The 20,640-nt window shown below is 48.2% G+C and overlaps 1 protein-coding gene across 1 annotated transcript in view; it reads left to right on the top strand.

The window, feature by feature from the left end:
* Positions 1-20,640, top strand: part of LOC109878065 (transmembrane protein 39A-like) — a 30,186-nt gene that overhangs the window by 4,480 nt on the left and 5,066 nt on the right. The window contains exons 2-7 of the mRNA XM_031813389.1: positions 1-142; positions 3,196-3,418; positions 3,568-3,651; positions 6,459-6,613; positions 8,164-8,274; positions 17,958-18,180. The exon at positions 1-142 is cut by the window's left edge and continues 60 nt beyond it. Coding sequence (XP_031669249.1) covers positions 36-142; positions 3,196-3,418; positions 3,568-3,651; positions 6,459-6,613; positions 8,164-8,274; positions 17,958-18,180 — 903 coding nt within the window. The 5' untranslated portion in view covers positions 1-35. The remainder of the gene's footprint in view (positions 143-3,195; positions 3,419-3,567; positions 3,652-6,458; positions 6,614-8,163; positions 8,275-17,957; positions 18,181-20,640) is intronic.

Genomic DNA, 20,640 nt, shown 5'->3' with positions numbered 1-20,640 from the left:
GGCAGTAGCAGGGGGTGTTGAGGTGGTGCCTGGCCATGCCCGGGGGCCGCAGGGGGCCAAGTAGACAACAGCTGAGCCGCTCTGCTCTGCCCTCCCTGCAGACTCTGGTGGGGGGCAGCCTCGGCAACGGACTCAGAAACAGGTTAGGATACGACACAGATATTGTCGACACCCCTAACACACACACACACACAGATGGGGTAAAGTAGTGTACTACAACAAGCAGACATAACCCTCCTACCCCACCAAACACAAACAGGCCTACATGATTTATTGAGCCAAGCCTTATGGGAAGTTAAATGTGTAGTTCTAGGCTATTTGATAACACCTTCTGTTTTTAAAATGTTACTAGCTTCTTCCTTCCCGTCCTGACTGTGGTTTAATATTCAAACATAATTAGTGTTAGTCCAATAGATGATTGGTGTGAGTGAGGGGGGTGGAGTCAGATTATTAATACCACACCTCCTCTGAGGAGGAGGAAGGTATGCCAGCTCAGATCAACACCGATGAGGAAGAGGCATCGAGATCATTTCACTTCCTTTGTTCTGTTCTTTTCTCGCCACAACATGTTGTCCTTTCCCTCACTGTTAATCACATTCCTGCGCTCTCCTGTAGTAGTCTGGGGGACTCGTTCTCCACTAGTAGTCTGGGGGACTCGTTCTCCACTAGTAGTCTGGGGGACTCGTTCTCCACTAGTAGTCTGGGGGACTCGTTCTCCACTAGTAGTCTGGGGGACTCGTTCTCCTGTAGTAGTCTGGGGGACTCGTTCTCCACTAGTAGTCTGGGGGACTCGTTCTCCTGTAGTAGTCTGGGGGACTCGTTCTCCACTAGTAGTCTGGGGGACTCGTTCTCCACTAGTAGTCTGGGGGACTCGTTCTCCACTAGTAGTCTGGGGGACTCGTTCTCCACTAGTAGTCTGGGGGACTCGTTCTCCACTAGTAGTCTGGGGGACTCGTTCTCCACTAGTAGTCTGGGGGACTCGTTCTCCTGTAGTAGTCTGGGGGACTCGTTCTCCACTAGTAGTCTGGGGGACTCGTTCTCCACTAGTAGTCTGGGGGACTCGTTCTCCACTAGTAGTCTGGGGGACTCGTTCTCCACTAGTAGTCTGGGGGACTCGTTCTCCACTAGTAGTCTGGGGGACTCGTTCTCCACTAGTAGTCTGGGGGACTCGTTCTCCTGTAGTAGTCTGGGCGACTCGTTCTCCACTAGTAGTCTGGGGGACTCGTTCTCCTGTAGTAGTCTGGGCGACTCGTTCTCCACTAGTAGTCTGGGGGACTCGTTCTCCACTAGTAGTCTGGGGGACTCGTTCTCCCTGTAGTAGTCTGGGGGACTCGTTCTCCACTAGTAGTCTGGGGGACTCGTTCTCCGTAGTAGTCTGGGCGACTCGTTCTCCACTAGTAGTCTGGGGGACTCGTTCTCCACTAGTAGTCTGGGGGACTCGTTCTCCACTAGTAGTCTGGGGGACTCGTTCTCCACTAGTAGTCTGGGGGACTCGTTCTCCACTAGTAGTCTGGGGGACTCGTTCTCCACTAGTAGTCTGGGGGACTCGTTCTCCACTAGTAGTCTGGGGACTCGTTCTCCACTAGTAGTCTGGGGGACTCGTTCTCCACTAGTAGTCTGGGGGACTCGTTCTCCACTAGTAGTCTGGGGGACTCGTTCTCCACTAGTAGTCTGGGGGACTCGTTCTCCACTAGTAGTCTGGGGGACTCGTTCTCCACTAGTAGTCTGGGGGACTCGTTCTCCACTAGTAGTCTGGGGGACTCGTTCTCCTGTAGTAGTCTGGGGGACTCGTTCTCCTGTAGTAGTCTGGGGGACTCGTTCTCCACTAGTAGTCTGGGGGACTCGTTCTCCACTAGTAGTCTGGGGGACTCGTTCTCCACTAGTAGTCTGGGGGACTCGTTCTCCACTAGTAGTCTGGGGGACTCGTTCTCCACTAGCAGTCTGGGGGACTCGTTCTCCACTAGTAGTCTGGGGGACTCGTTCTCCACTAGTAGTCTGGGGGACTCGTTCTCCACTAGTAGTCTGGGGGACTCGTTCTCCACTAGTAGTCTGGGGGACTCGTTCTCCACTAGTAGTCTGGGGGACTCGTTCTCCACTAGTAGTCTGGGGGACTCGTTCTCCACTAGTAGTCTGGGGGACTCGTTCTCCACTAGTAGTCTGGGGGACTCGTTCTCCACTAGTAGTCTGGGGGACTCGTTCTCCACTAGTAGTCTGGGGGACTCGTTCTCCACTAGTAGTCTGGGGGACTCGTTCTCCACTAGTAGTCTGGGGGACTCGTTCTCCACTAGTAGTCTGGGGGACTCGTTCTCCACTAGTAGTCTGGGGGACTCGTTCTCCACTAGTAGTCTGGGGGACTCGTTCTCCACTAGTAGTCTGGGGGACTCGTTCTCCACTAGTAGTCTGGGGGACTCGTTCTCCACTAGTAGTCTGGGGGACTCGTTCTCCACTAGTAGTCTGGGGGACTCGTTCTCCACTAGTAGTCCGGGGGACTCGTTCTCCACTAGTAGTCCGGGGACCCGTTCTCCAGGGAGCGGCTGTCCGTCCGGGGGACCCGTTCTCCAGGGAGCGGCTGTCCGTCCGGGGGACCCGTTCCCCAGGGAGCGGCTGTCCGTCCGGCGGACCCGTTCCCCAGGGAGCGGCTGTCCGTCCGGCGGACCCGTTCTCCAGGGAGCGGCTGTCCGTCCGGCGGACCCGTTTTCCAGGGAGCGGCTGTCCGTCCGGCGGACCCGTTCCCCAGGGAGCGGCTGTCCGTCCGGCGGACCCGTTCCCCAGGGAGCGGCTGTCCGTCCGGCGGACCCGTTCCCCAGGGAGCGGCTGTCCGTCCGGCGGACCCGTTCCCCAGGGAGCGGCTGTCCGTCCGGCGGACCCGTTCCCCAGGGAGCGGCTGTCCGTCCGGCGGACCCGTTCTCCAGGGAGCGGCTGTCCGCCCGGCGGACCCGTTTTCCAGGGAGCGGCTGTCCGTCCGGCGGACCCGTTCTCCAGGGAGCGGCTGTCCGTCCGGCGGACCCGTTCTCCAGGGAGCGGCTGTCCGGGGGACCCGTTCTCCAGGGAGCGGCTGTCCGGCGGACCCGTTCTCCAGGGAGCGGCTGTCCGGCGGACTAAGATGCTCAGCACACTAACACTCAAGCTCAAGGCTACTCCAGAACCACAACACACCAGTAACCCCAGCTTCTCTCTATGCCCCCCTCCCTCCAGGAGCAGTAACTGTGTGGGTCTCTCTGCCCCGCCCCTCTCGGCCCTCATCACGCCGGAACCCGTCCGTCACTACCGGATCCCTGACCTCCCATTGGACAGCAGCCTGCTGTTTGAGTTCCTGCTCTTCCTCTACCTGCTGGTGGCGCTGTTTGTTCAGTATATTAATATCTACAGGACTGTGTGGTGGTACCCTTATAGTCACCCTGCTGCCTCCACCTCTCTGGTGAGTAGTAGTGAACACACACACACACACACACACAGAGATAACCTACAACTCTGGTGAGTAGTAGTGAACACACACACAGAGAACCTGCAACTCTGGTGAGTAGTAGTGAACACACCTTCAGTCCGTTTGTTGTCTCCTCTCTGCAGAACTTCCATCTGATGGACTACCACCTGGCTATCTTCATCACAGTGATGCTGGCCAGGAGACTGGTGTGGACTATAGTGTCAGAGGTATCTCTCTCTACCTCTCTACCTCTCTCTCTCTCTCTCTCTCTCTCTCTCTCTCTCTCTCTCTCGTGTTATCTCTCTTATCTCTTTCTTTCTCTTTATTTCTCTCTCTACCTCTCTCTCTCTCCATCTATCTCTTTCTACCTCATCTTCTCTCTCTCTACCTCTCTCTCTCTTTATCTCTATCTCTCTTTCTTCCTCTCTCTCTTTCTTCCTCTCTCTCTTTCTACCTCTCTCTCTTTATCTCTATCTCTCTTTCTTCCTCTCTCTCTTTCTTCCTCTCTCTCTTTCTACCTCTCTCTCTTTATCTCTATCTCTCTTTCTTCCTCTCTCTCTTTCTTCCTCTCTCTCTTTCTTCCTCTCTCTCTTTCTTCCTCTCTCTCTTTATCTCTATCTCTCTTTCTACCTCTCTCTTTATCTCTATCTCTCTTTCTACCTCTCTCTTATCTCTATCTCTCTTTCTTCCTCTACCTCTCTCTCTTTCTACCTCTCTCTCTTTCTACCTCTCTCTCTTTCTACCTCTCTCTCTTTCTACCTCTCTCTCTTTCTACCTCTCTCTCTTTCTACCTCTCTCTCTTTATCTCTATCTCTCTTTCTTCCTCTACCTCTCTCTCTTTCTACCTCTCTCTCTTTCTACCTCTCTCTCTTTATCTCTATCTCTCTTTCTTCCTCTCTCTCTTTCTTCCTCTCTCTCTTTCTACCTCTCTCTCTTTATCTCTATCTCTCTTTCTTCCTCTCTCTCTTTCTTCCTCTCTCTCTTTCTACCTCTCTCTCTTTATCTCTATCTCTCTTTCTACCTCTCTCTCTTTATCTCTATCTCTCTTTCTTCCTCTCTCTCTTTATCTCTATCTCTCTTTCTACCTCTCTCTCTTTCTACCTCTCTCTCTTTCTACCTCTCTCTCTTTATCTCTATCTCTCTTTCTTCCTCTACCTCTCTCTCTTTCTACCTCTCTCTCTTTCTACCTCTCTCTCTTTCTACCTCTCTCTCTTTCTACCTCTCTCTCTTTCTACCTCTCTCTCTTTCTACCTCTCTCTCTTTATCTCTATCTCTCTTTCTTCCTCTACCTCTCTCTCTTTCTACCTCTCTCTCTTTCTACCTCTCTCTCCCTTCCTCAACTTTATCTGCCTATTCATCAGCTGTTTCTAAACTGGTTGCATCATGTTTGTGGTGTAGTAGTAGGGATGGGAATGAACTTGTTTCTAGTATTTAGGCCTACGCTGATCCTCCTAGTTGCATCATGTTTGTGGTGTAGTAGTAGGGATGGGAATGAACTTGTTTCTAGTATTTAGGCCTACGCTGATCCTCCTAGTTGCATCATGTTTGTGGTGTAGTAGTAGGGATGGGAATGAACTTGTTTCTAGTATTTAGGCCTACGCTGATCCTCCTAGTTGCATCATGTTTGTGGTGTAGTAGTAGGGATGGGAATGAACTTGTTTCTAGTATTTAGGCCTACGCTGATCCTCCTAGTTGCATCATGTTTGTGGTGTAGTAGTAGGGATGGGAATGAACTTGTTTCTAGTATTTAGGCCTACGCTGATCCTACTAGTTGCATCATGTTTGTGGTGTAGTAGTAGGGATGGGAATGAACTTGTTTCTAGTATTTAGGCCTACGCTGATCCTCCTAGTTGCATCATGTTTGTGGTGTAGTAGTAGGGATGGGAATGAACTTGTTTCTAGTATTTAGGCCTACGCTGATCCTCCTAGTTGCATCATGTTTGTGGTGTAGTAGTAGGGATGGGAATGAACTTGTTTCTAGTATTTAGGCCTACGCTGATCCTCCTAGTTGCATCATGTTTGTGGTGTAGTAGTAGGGATGGGAATGAACTTGTTTCTAGTATTTAGGCCTACGCTGATCCTCCTAGTTGCATCATGTTTGTGGTGTAGTAGTAGGGATGGGAATGAACTTGTTTCTAGTATTTAGGCCTACGCTGATCCTCCTAGTTGCATCATGTTTGTGGTGTAGTAGTAGGGATGGGAATGAACTTGTTTCTAGTATTTAGGCCTACGCTGATCCTCCTAGTTGCATCATGTTTGTGGTGTAGTAGTAGGGATGGGAATGAACTTGTTTCTAGTATTTAGGCCTACGCTGATCCTCCTAGTTGCATCATGTTTGTGGTGTAGTAGTAGGGATGGGAATGAACTTGTTTCTAGTATTTAGGCCTACGCTGATCCTCCTAGTTGCATCATGTTTGTGGTGTAGTAGTAGGGATGGGAATGAACTTGTTTCTAGTATTTAGGCCTACGCTGATCCTCCTAGTTGCATCATGTTTGTGGTGTAGTAGTAGGGATGGGAATGAACTTGTTTCTAGTATTTAGGCCTACGCTGATCCTCCTAGTTGCATCATGTTTGTGGTGTAGTAGTAGGGATGGGAATGAACTTGTTTCTAGTATTTAGGCCTACGCTGATCCTCCTAGTTGCATCATGTTTGTGGTGTAGTAGTAGGGATGGGAATGAACTTGTTTCTAGTATTTAGGCCTACGCTGATCCTCCTAGTTGCATCATGTTTGTGGTGTAGTAGTAGGGATGGGAATGAACTTGTTTCTAGTATTTAGGCCTACGCTGATCCTCCTAGTTGTGTCGTTCGTGTATGACTGGCTTAGTATTGTTGTGTCTGGACTCTGGCCAGGGTTGTGTGTGTTTGACTGACTTGTGCTTTATATTGAGGATTGTGGTCTTGTTATGTCCGGGTTAAGAGCTTAGTGTCTAGCAATGCATTGTGGTTGATTGTGCTGTCTGTCGGTGGATCGTGTTTGTATAACCTCTAACCTGTGTGTGTGTTTCTCTGTCTGTCTCTGTCCCCCCCACCAGGCGTCTCAGACCAGTCCATGTTCCTTGGTACGGTACGTGGTTCTGATCGCAGCACGGCTCAGCCTCCTCACTCTGTGTGGCTGGGTTCTCTGTTGGACCCTGGTCAACCTGTTCAAGAACCACTCGGTGCTCAACCTGCTCTTCCTTGGATACCCGTGAGTGTCTGTGTTCAGAGAGCGGAGCTACCAGAGGTTTCAGACTAGTTACTGTAGGACAGCAGCTCTACAGTTGATGTGTCAGTACAGCTCTGTAGATGGTAGTCTAGTGGTTTGATTCAGAGATGGTGTGTGTACTGGGAAGTAGTGTGTTTTATTGTTCTCCATTGTCTAGTTAATCACAGTGTCATATTCTCCATTGTCTAGTTGATCAGTGTCATATTCTCCATTGTCTAGTTGATCAGTGTCATATTCTCCATTGTCTAGTTGATCAGTGTCATATTCTCCATTGTCTAGTTGATCAGTGTCATATTCTCCATTGTCTAGTTGATCAGTGTCATATTCTCCATTGTCTAGTTGATCAGTGTCATATTCTCCATTGTCTAGTTGATCAGTGTCATATTCTCCATTGTCTAGTTGATCAGTGTCATATTCTCCATTGTCTAGTTGATCAGTGTCATATTCTCCATTGTCTAGTTGATCAGTGTCATATTCTCCATTGTCTAGTTGATCAGTGTCATATTCTCCATTGTCTAGTTGATCAGTGTCATATTCTCCATTGTCTAGTTGATCAGTGTCATATTCTCCATTGTCTAGTTGATCAGTGTCATATTCTCCATTGTCTAGTTGATCAGTGTCATATTCTCCATTGTCTAGTTGATCAGTGTCATATTCTCCATTGTCTAGTTGATCAGTGTCATATTCTCCATTATCTAGTTGATCAGTGTCATATTCTCCATTATCTAGTTGATCAGTGTCATATTCTCCATTATCTAGTTGATCAGTGTCATATTCTCCATTGTCTAGTTGATCAGTGTCATATTCTCCATTGTCTAGTTGATCAGTGTCATATTCTCCATTGTCTAGTTGATCAGTGTCATATTCTCCATTGTCTAGTTGATCAGTGTCATATTCTCCATTGTCTAGTTGATCAGTGTCATATTCTCCATTGTCTAGTTGATCAGTGTCATATTCTCCATTATCTAGTTGATCAGTGTCATATTCTCCATTATCTAGTTGATCAGTGTCATATTCTCCATTATCTAGTTGATCAGTGTCATATTCTCCATTGTCTAGTTGATCAGTGTCATATTCTCCATTGTCTAGTTGATCAGTGTCATATTCTCCATTGTCTAGTTGATCAGTGTCATATTCTCCAGTGTCTAGTTGATCAGTGTCATATTCTCCATTATCTAGTTGATCAGTGTCATATTCTCCATTATCTAGTTGATCAGTGTCATATTCTCCATTATCTAGTTGATCACAGTGTCATATTCTCCATTATCTAGTTGATCAGTGTCATAATCTCCATTGTCTAGTTGATCAGTGTCATATTCTCCATTATCTAGTTGATCAGTGTCATATTCTCCATTATCTAGTTGATCAGTGTCATATTCTCCATTATCTAGTTGATCAGTGTCATATTCTCCATTATCTAGTTGATTTAACACATGGTTCTTTATTTCCTGTTGTCCTCTCTCTCTTTATCTCTCTCATCCCTGTCTCTCTCATCCCTGTCTCTCTCATCCCTGTCTCTCTCTGTGCAACAGGTTTGGGGTGTACGTTCCCCTGTGTTGCTTCCATCAGGAGAGTAGGGCCCAGCCAGTGCCTTCAGACTGTGGTTACTCAGACCAGGACCTGTCCCACGGGCCCTTCTTCAGGTAAACATAAACACACACACTCCCCTTCTTCAGGTAAACATAAACACACACTCCCCTTCTTCAGGTAAACATAAACACACACACTCCCCTTATTCAGGTAAACAAATGAAACAACAGACTTCAATATTCTCTCCCCCAGCCAAACACACCCTGGTCAGACTGGGGGACAGAACATGGATTTAAACAATGTCAATTAAAGTTCCCTGTGAAGTGGGTGGAATCAGAGGCAGTCAGGAACTCTTGATTTCTTCTCTCTCACAGCCTGGGACAGATTCCTCTTTTTTTTGATTGTGTGAGTTTAGTCCGTGGTCTTTTCAGCTGACAGCCCACCTAAAGGCTGGGCATTTGAAGTACCATAGAGAGTACACTGCAAAGAGACAACCATGTGATATTCCTGTCATGTGACGTTTTCATAAATGCAATAATAGTGTAATTTGTCTTTTGTCTGATCTGTTTTATTTCTGTGTGTCTGTATTAATAATGTCAGTAGGAGCGCTGGGCCCCGTATCCACAAAGAGGCTCAGAGTAGAAAATTAGTCTCAAGTGCTGAGAATAGAGAATCTCCTGCTCTTATGGTTCAGAATACGAGCTATTCATGAAACCTCTAGTCGTAAGAGTCCTACCTAGTTGACAGATCTTTAGGACGCCAGCTGTCCTAATCGATTAGCAGTTACCAGCAGGCTTCTTCTTTAATAGAATCATTGTTTTAAAACAGGGCAGTGAGTCAGTGGGACCTGCACCGTAGTCAGGCAGTTGCTTTGGAGATGTTGAAAGAATGCTTTAATATTTCTGTATGATACATCTAGACTTAAATGCAACATTATTTTCAATTGTCATTTTTATTACAAAAAATGTGCACATTTTTCACCCCAATTTTGTGGGATCCAATTGGTAGTTACAGTCTTGTCTCGTCGCTGCAACTACCGTACGGACTCGGGAGAGGTCGAAGGTCAAGAGCTGTGCGTCCTCCGAAACACAACCCAACCAAGCCGCACTGCTTCTTGACACAATGCCCGCTTAACCCGGAAGCCAGCCGCACCAATGTGTCGGAGGAAATGCCATACACCTGGCCACCGTGTCAGCGTGCATTGTGCCCGGCCCGTCACAGGAGTCGCTAGTGCGCGATGGGACAAGGACATCCCTGCTGGCCATAACACTCCCCTAACCCGGACAACGCTGGGCCAATTGTGCGCCGCCCGATGAGTCTCCCGGTCGCGGCCGGTTGCGACAGAGCCTGGACTTGAACCCAGAATCTCTAGTGGCACAGCGATGCTGAGCCTTAGACCGCTGCTCCACTCATGAGGCGACGCAGTAGTATCTTTGACAGTGATTTCACACGAGGCCTATTTCACATTATATAATAAATAATCACACATTGTTATTTGTATTATTCCATTAACCTACATCATGTTATTTCTAGTTATCCCTTTGGAGCACAATATCACATTGTTAAAAAGGTGCCCAAATTGGACATGCCTATAAATTGGGCAGCTGAAGGCATCTAGGGCCTATGTTAACTTTTGATTGTGTTCTGGAAAATAATTATAGACCTTTCAAATGTCGTATGCAACATTATCATTATCATACATAATCAGAATGAGTTTTTAAAAACTGGTTATGCTTGCCAACATTCATCCACAGTTAAGAGAAGGAAGTGATCGTGTCATGTGACAAGGATATCAAACGTTTTATCAATGTTTTAATGTACAGTCACATCCACTGTGGTTGTCTGACACATGCTATTGGGTTCACAGCGAGGGATTATTCTCCATCCACTGTGGTTGTCTGACACATGCTATTGGGTTCACAGCGAGGGATTATTCTCCATCCACTGTGGTTGTCTGACACATGCTATTGGGTTCACAGCCAGGGATTATTCTCCATCCACTGTGGCTGTCTGACACATGCTATTGGGTTCACAGCCAGGGATTATTCTCCATCCACTGTGGTTGTCTGACACATGCTATTGGGTTCACAGCCAGGGATTATTCTCCATCCACTGTGGCTGTCTGACACATGCTATTGGGTTCACAGCCAGGGATTATTCTCCATCCACTGTGGTTGTCTGACACATGCTATTGGGTTCACAGCCAGGGATTATTCTCCATCCACTGTGGTTGTCTGACACATGCTATTGGGTTCACAGCGAGGGATTATTCTCCATCCACTGTGGTTGTCTGACACATGCTATTGGGTTCACAGCCAGGGATTATTCTCCATCCACTGTGGTTGTCTGACACATGCTATTGGGTTCACAGCCAGGGATTATTCTCCATCCACTGTGGTTGTCTGACACATGCTATTGGGTTCACAGCCAGGGATTATTCTCCATCCACTGTGGTTGTCTGACACATGCTATTGGGTTCACAGCCAGGGATTATTCTCCATCCACTGTGGTTGTCTGACACATGCTATTGGGTTCACAGCCAGGGATTATTCTCCATCCACTGTGGTTGTCTGACACATGCTATTGGGTTCACAGCCAGGGATTATTCTCCATCCACTGTGGTTGTCTGACACATGCTATTGGGTTCACAGCCAGGGATTATTCTCCATCCACTGTGGTTGTCTGACACATGCTATTGGGTTCACAGCCAGGGATTATTCTCCATCCACTGTGGTTGTCTGACACATGCTATTGGGTTCACAGCCAGGGATTATTCTCCATCCACTGTGGTTGTCTGACACATGCTATTGGGTTCACAGCGAGGGATTATTCTCCATCCACTGTGGTTGTCTGACACATGCTATTGGGTTCACAGCGAGGGATTATTCTCCATCCACTGTGGTTGTCTGACACATGCTATTGGGTTCACAGCGAGGGATTATTCTCCATCCACTGTGGTTGTCTGACACATGCTATTGGGTTCACAGCGAGGGATTATTCTCCATCCACTGTGGTTGTCTGACACATGCTATTGGGTTCACAGCGAAGGATTATTCTCCATCCACTGTGGCTGTCTGACACATGCTATTGGTTTCACAGCGAGGGATTATTCTCCAGCCACTGTGGTTGTCTGACACATGCTATTGGGTTCAGAGCGATTTCATTATTCTCCATCCACTGTGGTTGTCTGACACATGCTATTGGGTTCACAGCGAGGGATTATTCTCCATCATTGGGGATGTTGCCAATTATTTTAATGATTACTTAATGGCAAACTTAGGGAGGAAATGCCAACAACGAACAGTGATCCATCGTATTCATACATAAAAAAAACGAATAATGAAACAATGTTTTTCTAAGTTGTATTTTTGTGATGTTTGTCCGGGAGAGGTGGAATAATTGTTATTGATCAATAATGACAAACCTCCTGGCATTGACAACTTAGATGGAAAGCTACATAGGAGTGGCTCTAGAGTCAGCTACCATCCCATCTGTCATATTTTTAATCTGAGCCCCGAGGAAAGTCTTTGTTCTCAGGCCTGGAGGGAAGCCAAAGTCATTCCACTACCCAAGAGTGGTAAAGCGGCTTTTACTGGTTCTAACAGCAGACCAATCAGCTGCCTGCCAGCTCTTAGCAAACTGTTGGGGGAATTGTTTTTGGCCAAATACAATGCTGTTTCTCTGTAAACAAATTAACAACAGACTTCCAGCATGCTTATAGAGAAGGGCACTCAATATGTACTGCACTGACACAAATGACTGACTGGTTGAAATAAATTGATATTAAGAAGTTTGTGGGAGCTGTACTGTTAGATTTTAGTGCAGCCTTTGATATTATTGACCATAAGCTTTTGTTGAGAACTTGTGTGTTGTGGCTTTTCAACCTCTGTCATATCGTGGATTCAGAGCCATCTATCTAATAGAGCTCAAAGGGTTTTCTTTAAAGGAAGCTTCTCTAATGTCAAACATGTAAATTGTGGTGTACCACAGGGCAGCTCTCTAGGCCCTCTACTCTTTTCTATTTCTACCAATGACCTGCCACTGGCATTAAACAAAGCATGTGTGTCTATGTATGCTGATGATTCAATCGTATACACATCAGAAACCATAGCTAATGAAGTCACTGAAACCCTTAACAAAGAGTTGCAGTCTGTTTTGGAATGGGTGGCCAGTAATAAACTGGTCCTGAACATCTCTAAAACTAAGAACATTGAATTTGGTATAAATCATTCCCTACGTTCTAGACCTCAGCTGAATCTGTTAATGAATGGTGTGACTGTTGAACAAGTTGAGACTAAATGACTTGGTGTTACCTTAGATTGTAAACTGTCATGGTCAAAACATATAGATTCAATGGTTGTAAAGATGGAGAGAGGTCTAGCCGTAATAAAGAGATGCTCTGCTTTTTTGACACCACACTCCACAAAGCAAGTTCTGCAGGTTCTAGTTTGATCTTATCTCGATTGTTGTCCAGTCATGTGGTCAAGTGCTACAAAGAAAAACCTAGTTAACCTGCAGCTGGCCCAGAACAGAGCAGAACGTCTTGCTCTTCATTGTAATCAGAGGGATAATATTAAAACTATGCATGCCAGTCTCTCTTGGCTAAGAGCTGAGGAAAGACTGACTGCTAGGGCTAGGCGGTATACCGTATTTGACTATATACCAGTATTGATGCACGGACCGGTTTGGGTTTTTACTTTACCTTCTATAACGGTATTGAATGTTTGGTTTGTTAAATGGGATACGCCGTGTGACACGCTCTTACCCCACCAGACATGCCACCAGGGGTCTTTTCACAGTCTCCAGGTCCAGAACATATTCAAGGAAACGTACAGTATTATACAGAGCCATGAGTGTATGGAACTCCCATCAATTTTTTTAAACATTTTTTTAATTGAACCAGGTAGGCCAGTTGAGAACAAGTTCTCATTTGCAACTGCGACATGGCCAAGATAAAGCAAATCAGTGCGACACAAACAACAACAGAGTTACACATGGAATAAATAAACATGCAGTCAATAACACAATAGAAAAGTCTATATACAGTGTGTGCAAATGAGGTAAGATAAGGGAGGTAAGGCAATAAATAGGCCATGGTGGCGAAGTAAATTACAAATTAGCAATTAAACACTGGAGTGACAGATGTGCAGAAGATGAATGTGCAAGTAGGGATACTGGGGTGCAAAGGAGAAGGAAAAGAAACAGTATGGGGATGAGGTAGTTGGATGGGCAATTTACAGATGGGCTATGTACAGGTGCAGTGACCTGTGAGCTGCTCTGACAGCTGGTGCTTAAAGTTTGAGAGGGAAATATGAGTCTCCAGATTCAGTGATTTTTTTTGCAATTCGAGAACTGGAAGGAAAGATGGCCAAAGGAGTAATTGGCTTTGGGGGTGACCAGTGAGATATACCTGCTGGAGCGTGTGCTACGGGTGTGTGCTGCTATGGTGACCAGCGAGCTGAGATCAGGCGGGGCTTTACCTAGCAAAGACTTATAGATGACCTGGAGCCAGTGGGTTTGGCGACGAATATGAAGCGAGGGCCAGCCGAGAGCATACAGGTCACAGTGGTGGGTGGTATATGGGGCTTTGGTGACAAAACGGATGGCACTGTGATAGACTGCATCCAATTTGCTGAGTAGAGTGTTGGAGGCTATTTTGTAAATGACATCGCCGAAGTCGAGGATCGGTAGGATAGTCAGTTTTACGAGGGTATGTTTTAACAGCACGAGCGAAGGAGGCTTTGTTGCACAATAGGAAGCCGATTCTAGATTTAATTTTGGATTGGAGATGCTTAATGTGAGTTTGGAAGGAGAGTTTACAATCTAACCAGACACCTAGGTTTTTGTAGTTGTCCACATATTCTAAGTCAGAACCATCCAGAGTAGTGATGCTGGACGGGCGATCGGTTGAAGAGCATGCATTTAGTTTTACTTGCATTTAAGAGGCCACGGAAGAGAGTTGTATAGCTTTGAAGCTCATCCTGAGTTTAGTTAACACAGTGTCCAAAGAAGGGCCAGAGGTATACAGAATGGTGTCGTCTGCATAGAGGTGGATCGGAGAATCATCAGCAGCAAGAGCGAAAATCATTGATGTATACAGAGAAAAGAGTCAGCTCGAGAATTGAACCCTGTGGCACCCCCATAGAGCGCCAGAGGTCTGGACAACAGGCCCTCTGATTTGACACACTGAACTCTGTCTGAGAAGTAGTTGGTGAACCAGGTGAGGCAGTCATTTGAGAAACTAAGGCTGTTGAGTCTGCCGATAAGAATGTGGTGATTGACCGAGTCGAAATCCTTGGCCAGGTCAATGAATTCAGCTGCACAGTATAGTCTCTTATCGATGGCGGTTATGATATCGTTTAGGACCTTGAGCGTGGCTGAGGTGCACCCATGACCAGCTCTGAAACCAGATTGCATAGCGGAGAAGGTACGGTGGGATTCGAAATGGTCGGTGATCTGTTTGTTAACTTGGCTTTTGAAGACCTTAGAAAGGCAGGGTAGGATAGATATAGGTCTGTAGCAGTTTGGGTCTAGAGTGTCCCCCCCTTTGAAGAGGGGGATGACCGCGGCAGCTTTCCAATCTTTGGGGATCTCAGACGATACAAACGAGAGGTTGAACAGGCTGGTAGTAGGGGTTGCAACAATAGCGGCAGATAATTTTAGAAAGAGAGAGTCCAGATTGTCTAGTCCTGCTGATTTGTAGTGGTCCAGATTGTCTAGTCCTGCTGATTTGTAGTGGTCCAGATTGTCTAGCCCGGCTGATTTGTAGTGGTCCAGATTGTCTAGTCCTGCTGATTTGTAGGGGTCCAGATTGTCTAGTCCTGCTGATTTGTAGTGGTCCAGATTGTCGAGCCCGGCTGATTTGTAGTGGTCCAGATTGTCTAGTCCTGCTGATTTATAGTGGTCCAGATTGTCTAGTCCTGCTGATTTATAGTGGTCCAGATTGTCTAGTCCTGCTGATTTGTAGTGGTCCAGATTGTCTAGCCCGGCTGATTTATAGTGGTCCAGATTGTCTAGTCCTGCTGATTTGTAGGGGTCCAGATTGTCTAGCCCGGCTGATTTATAGTGGTCCAGATTGTCTAGTCCTGCTGATTTGTAGTGGTCCAGATTGTCTAGTCCTGCTGATTTGTAGTGGTCCAGATTGTCTAGTCCTGCTGATTTGTAGTGGTCCAGATTGTCTAGTCCTGCTGATTTGTAGTGGTCCAGATTGTCTAGTCCTGCTGATTTGTAGTGGTCCAGATTGTCTAGCCCGGCTGATTTGTAGTGGTCCAGATTGTCTAGTCCTGCTGATTTGTAGTGGTCCAGATTGTCTAGTCCTGCTGATTTGTAGTGGTCCAGATTGTCTAGTCCTGCTGATTTGTAGTGGTCCAGATTGTCTAGTCCTGCTGATTTGTAGTGGTCCAGATTGTCTAGTCCTGCTGATTTGTAGTGGTCCAGATTGTCTAGTCCTGCTGATTTGTAGTGGTCCAGATTGTCTAGCCCGGCTGATTTGTCGGGGTCCAGATTGTCTAGTCCTGCTGATTTGTCGGGGTCCAGATTGTCTAGCCCGGCTGATTTATAGTGGTCCAGATTGTCTAGTCCTGCTGATTTGTAGTGGTCCAGATTGTCTAGCCCGGCTGATTTGTCGGGGTCCAGATTGTCTAGTCCTGCTGATTTGTAGTGGTCCAGATTGTCTAGCCCGGCTGATTTGTCGGGGTCCAGATTGTCTAGTCCTGCTGATTTGTAGTGGTCCAGATTGTCTAGTCCTGCTGATTTGTAGTGGTCCAGATTGTCTAGCCCGGCTGATTTGTCGGGGTCCAGATTGTCTAGTCCTGCTGATTTGTCGGGGTCCAGATTGTCTAGCCCGGCTGATTTATAGTGGTCCAGATTGTCTAGTCCTGCTGATTTGTAGTGGTCCAGATTGTCTAGCCCGGCTGATTTGTCGGGGTCCAGATTGTCTAGTCCTGCTGATTTGTAGTGGTCCAGATTGTCTAGCCCGGCTGATTTGTCGGGGTCCAGATTGTCTAGTCCTGCTGATTTGTAGTGGTCCAGATTGTCTCGCCCGGCTGATTTGTCGGGGTCCAGATTTTGCAGCTTTTTCAGAACATCGGCTATCTGTATTTGGGTGATGGAGAAATGGGGGGGGGGGGGGGGGGGGGCTGTTGACCGGGGTAGGGGTATCCAGGTGGAAAACATGGCCAGTCGGAGAAAAATGCTTTTTGAAATTCTCAAGTATTGTGGATTTATCTGTGGTGACGACAATGTTTCCTAGCCTCAGTGCAGTGGGCTGCACTCGTATTGAGCAAGTGAACAGCAAACCTGGTTTCAAAAAGCAAATAAAGGAACACCTCACGGCACACCGCCTCTCGGCACACCGCCTCTCGGCACACCGCCTCTCGGCACACCGCCTCTCAGCACACCGCCTCTCGGCACACCGCCTCTCGGCACACCGCCTCTCGGCACAACGCCTCTCGGCACACCGCCTCTCGGCACAACGCCTCACGGCACAACGCCTCTCGGCACAACGCCTCTCGGCACAACGCCTCTCGGCACACCGCCTCACGGCACACCGCCTCTCGGCACAACGCCTCTCGGCACACCGCCTCACGGCACAACGCCTCTCGGCACAACGCCTCTCGGCACACCGCCTCACGGCACAACGCCTCTCGGCACAACGCCTCACGGCACAACGCCTCTCGGCACAACGCCTCACGGCACAACGCCTCACGGCACAACGCCTCACGGCACAACGCCTCTCGGCACAACGCCTCACGGCACAACGCCTCACGGCACAACGCCTCACGGCACACCGCCTCTCGGCACACCGCCTCTCGGCACAACGCCTCACGGCACAACGCCTCTCGGCACACCGCCTCACGGCACAACGCCTCTCGGCACAACGCCTCTCGGCACACCGCCTCACGGCACAACGCCTCTCGGCACAACGCCTCTCGGCACACCGCCTCTCGGCACACCGCCTCACGGCACAACGCCCAACGCCTCACGGCACAACGCTTCACGGCACAACGCCTCACGGCACAACGCCTCACGGCACAACGCCTCTCGGCACAACGCCTCACGGCACAACGCCTCACGGCACAACGCCTCACGGCACAACGCCTCACGGCACAACGCCTCTCGGCACAACGCCTCGCGGCACAACGCCTCACGGCACAACGCCTCTCGGCACAACGCCTCTCGGCACAACGCCTCTCCCCCATGTGACCTACTGGTGTGTGTCTGTACTGACGTGTATGTGGAACTGATAGATGCATACACACGATATGTTGATGTTTTTAAATGTATCGTTATGTGTCGGACCCCAGGAAGACCAGCTGTCACCATTGGCAAATGGGGATCCTAATATATCAAATCATTTGCAACTGGGTTAATGATCGTCATCACTATCTTTCCTTTGTGGTACCTCAAACTGTCATGAGAACCATCTGAGAGCAACTTTCATGACTTGATTTTACTCCTGGCTGAGTTTGTCTGGGTAGTGTCTTAACGTCATCCTAAAATTTACTCTGAGCTGGGAGGTTTGTCTTAAAACAGGTTTTAGCAGGATCCCTACGACCTTTTCTGAGATGCTTTGTGGGCCTAGGTCGTGACATTTATTAATAAGAGGGTTCATGCATAGATTTGTATTTTTACCCATAAGAGTAGGAGTAAAATGTCTATTCTCAGCACTTCCCACCAATTTTCTACTCTGAGATATTTTTGGATACGAGGCCCTGGTCTCCCCTGTCCTTGTAGTCTTATTCCATTATGAAAAAACGGATCCTAGATCATTCTTACTTCTCTCTTTTCCCTCCAGGCCTAAGGACTTCCTAGCGTTACTAAGGGAGAACCTGAGAGAGCAGTTTACCACTCCAGGCCACATCCCCCACCACACCTGTCCCCAGCCCCCGTCTCCAGAACTCATCCGCAGCGAGGTGGAGGAACTCCGGAGCGACTTCAACCGTCGCATCAAGGAAGTCCTCTTCAACTCCCTCTTCAGCGCTTACTACGTAGCCTTCCTCCCCCTCTGCTTCGTCAAGGTACAAACCCTAACCCTTACTACGTAGCCTTCCTCCCCCTCTGCTTCGTCACGGTACATACCCTAACCCTTACTACATAGCCTTCCTCCCCCTCTGCTTCAAGGTACAAACCCTAACCCTTACTACGTAGCCTTACTATCCCCCTCTACTTCGTCAAGGTACAAACCCTAACCCTTACTACGTAGCCTCCCCCTCTGCTTCGTCAAGGTACAAACCCTAACCCTTACTACGTAGCCTTCCTCTGCTTCAAGGTACAAACTCTAACCCTTACTACGTAGCCTTCCTCCCCCTCTGCTTCGTCAAGGTACAAACCCTAACCCTTACTACGTAGCCTTCCTCCCCCTCTGCTTCGTCAAGGTACAAACCCTAACCCTTACTACGTAGCCTTCCTCCCCCTCTGCTTCGTCAAGGTACAAACCCTAACCCTTACTACGTAGCCTTCCTCTGCTTCGTCAAGGTACAAACCCTAACCCTTACTACATAGCCTTCCTGCTCCTCTGCTTCGTCAAGGTACAAACCCTAACCCTTACTACATAGCCTTCCTCCCCCTCTGCTTCGTCAAGGTACAAACCCTAACCCTTACTACGTAGCCTTCCTCTGCTTCAAGGTACAAACTCTAACCCTTACTACGTAGCCTTCCTCCCCCTCTGCTTCGTCAAGGTACAAACCCTAACCCTTACTACATAGCCTTCCTCTGCTTCGTCAAGGTACAAACCCTAACCCTTACTACGTAGCCTTCCTCCCCCTCTGCTTCGTCAAGGTACAAACCCTAACCCTTACTACATAGCCTTCCTCCCCCTCTGCTTCGTCAAGGTACAAACCCTAACCCTTACTACGTAGCCTTCCTCTGCTTCGTCAAGGTACAAACCCTAACCCTTACTACATAGCCTTCCTCCCCCTCTGCTTCGTCAAGGTACAAACCCTAACCCTTACTACATAGCCTTCCTCCCCCTCTGCTTCGTCAAGGTACAAACCCTAACCCTTACTACGTAGCCTTCCTCCCCCTCTGCTTCGTCAAGGTACAAACCCTAACCCTTACTACGTAGCCTTCCTCTGCTTCGTCAAGGTACAAACCCTAACCCTTACTACATAGCCTCCCCCCCCTCTGCTTCGTCAAGGTACAAACCCTAACCCTTACTACATAGCCTTCCTCCCCCTCTGCTTCGTCAAGGTACAAACCCTAACCCTTACTACATAGCCTTCCTCCTCCTCTGCTTCGTCAAGGTACAAACCCTAACCATTACTACGTAGCCTTCCTCTGCTTCGTCAAGGTACAAACCCTAACCCTTACTACATAGCCTTCCTCCCCCTCTGCTTCAAGGTACAAACCCTAACCCTTACTACGTAGCCTTCCTCCCCTCTGCTTCGTCAAGGTACAAACCCTAACCCTTACTACGTAGCCTTCCTCCCCCTCTGCTTCGTCAAGGTACAAACCCTAACCCTTACTACATAGCCTTCCTCCCCCTCTGCTTCGTCAAGGTACAAACCCTAACCCTTACTACGTAGCCTTCCTCCCCCTCTGCTTCATCAAGGTACAAACCCTAACCCTTACTACGTAGCCTTCCTCCCCCTCTGCTTCATCAAGGTACAAACCCTAACCCTTACTACATAGCCTTCCTCCCCCTCTGCTTCAAGGTACAAACCCTAACCCTTACTACGTAGCCTTCCTCCCCCTCTGCTTCGTCAAGGTACAAACCCTAACCCTTACTACGTAGCCTTCCTCTGCTTCGTCAAGGTACAAACCCTAACCCTTACTACATAGCCTTCCTCCCCCTCTGCTTCGTCAAGGTACAAACCCTAACCCTTACTACGTAGCCTTCCTCTGCTTCGTCAAGGTACAAACCCTAACCCTTACTACGTAGCCTTCCTCTGCTTCGTCAAGGTACAAACCCTAACCCTTACTACGTAGCCTTCCTCCCCCTCTGCTTCGTCAAGGTACAAACCCTAACCATTACTACGTAGCCTTCCTCCCCCTCTGCTTCGTCAAGGTACAAACCCTAACCCTTACTACGTAGCCTTCCTCTGCTTCAAGGTACAAACCCTAACCCTTACTACGTAGCCTTCCTCCCCCTCTGCTTCAAGGTACAAACCCTAACCCTTACTACGTAGCCTTCCTCCCCCTCTGCTTCAAGGTACAAACCCTAACCCTTACTACGTAGCCTTCCTCCCCCTCTGCTTCAAGGTACAAACCCTAACCCTTACTACGTAGCCTTCCTCCCCCTCTGCTTCGTCAAGGTACAAACCCTAACCCTTACTACATAGCCTTCCTCCCCCTCTGCTTCAAGGTACAAACCCTAACCCTTACTACGTAGCCTTCCTCCCCCTCTGCTTCATCAAGGTACAAACCCTAACCCTTACTACGTAGCCTTCCTCTGCTTCGTCAAGGTACAAACCCTAACCCTTACTACGTAGCCTTCCTCCCCCTCTGCTTCGTCAAGGTACAAACCCTAACCCTTACTA

This window comes from Oncorhynchus kisutch, unplaced genomic scaffold, assembly GCF_002021735.2.
Source record: "Oncorhynchus kisutch isolate 150728-3 unplaced genomic scaffold, Okis_V2 Okis05a-Okis16b_hom, whole genome shotgun sequence".
Lineage (NCBI taxonomy): Eukaryota > Metazoa > Chordata > Actinopteri > Salmoniformes > Salmonidae > Oncorhynchus > Oncorhynchus kisutch.
Note: the sequence above shows the minus strand (reverse complement) of the source record. Positions and strands in the feature narration are given on the sequence as shown.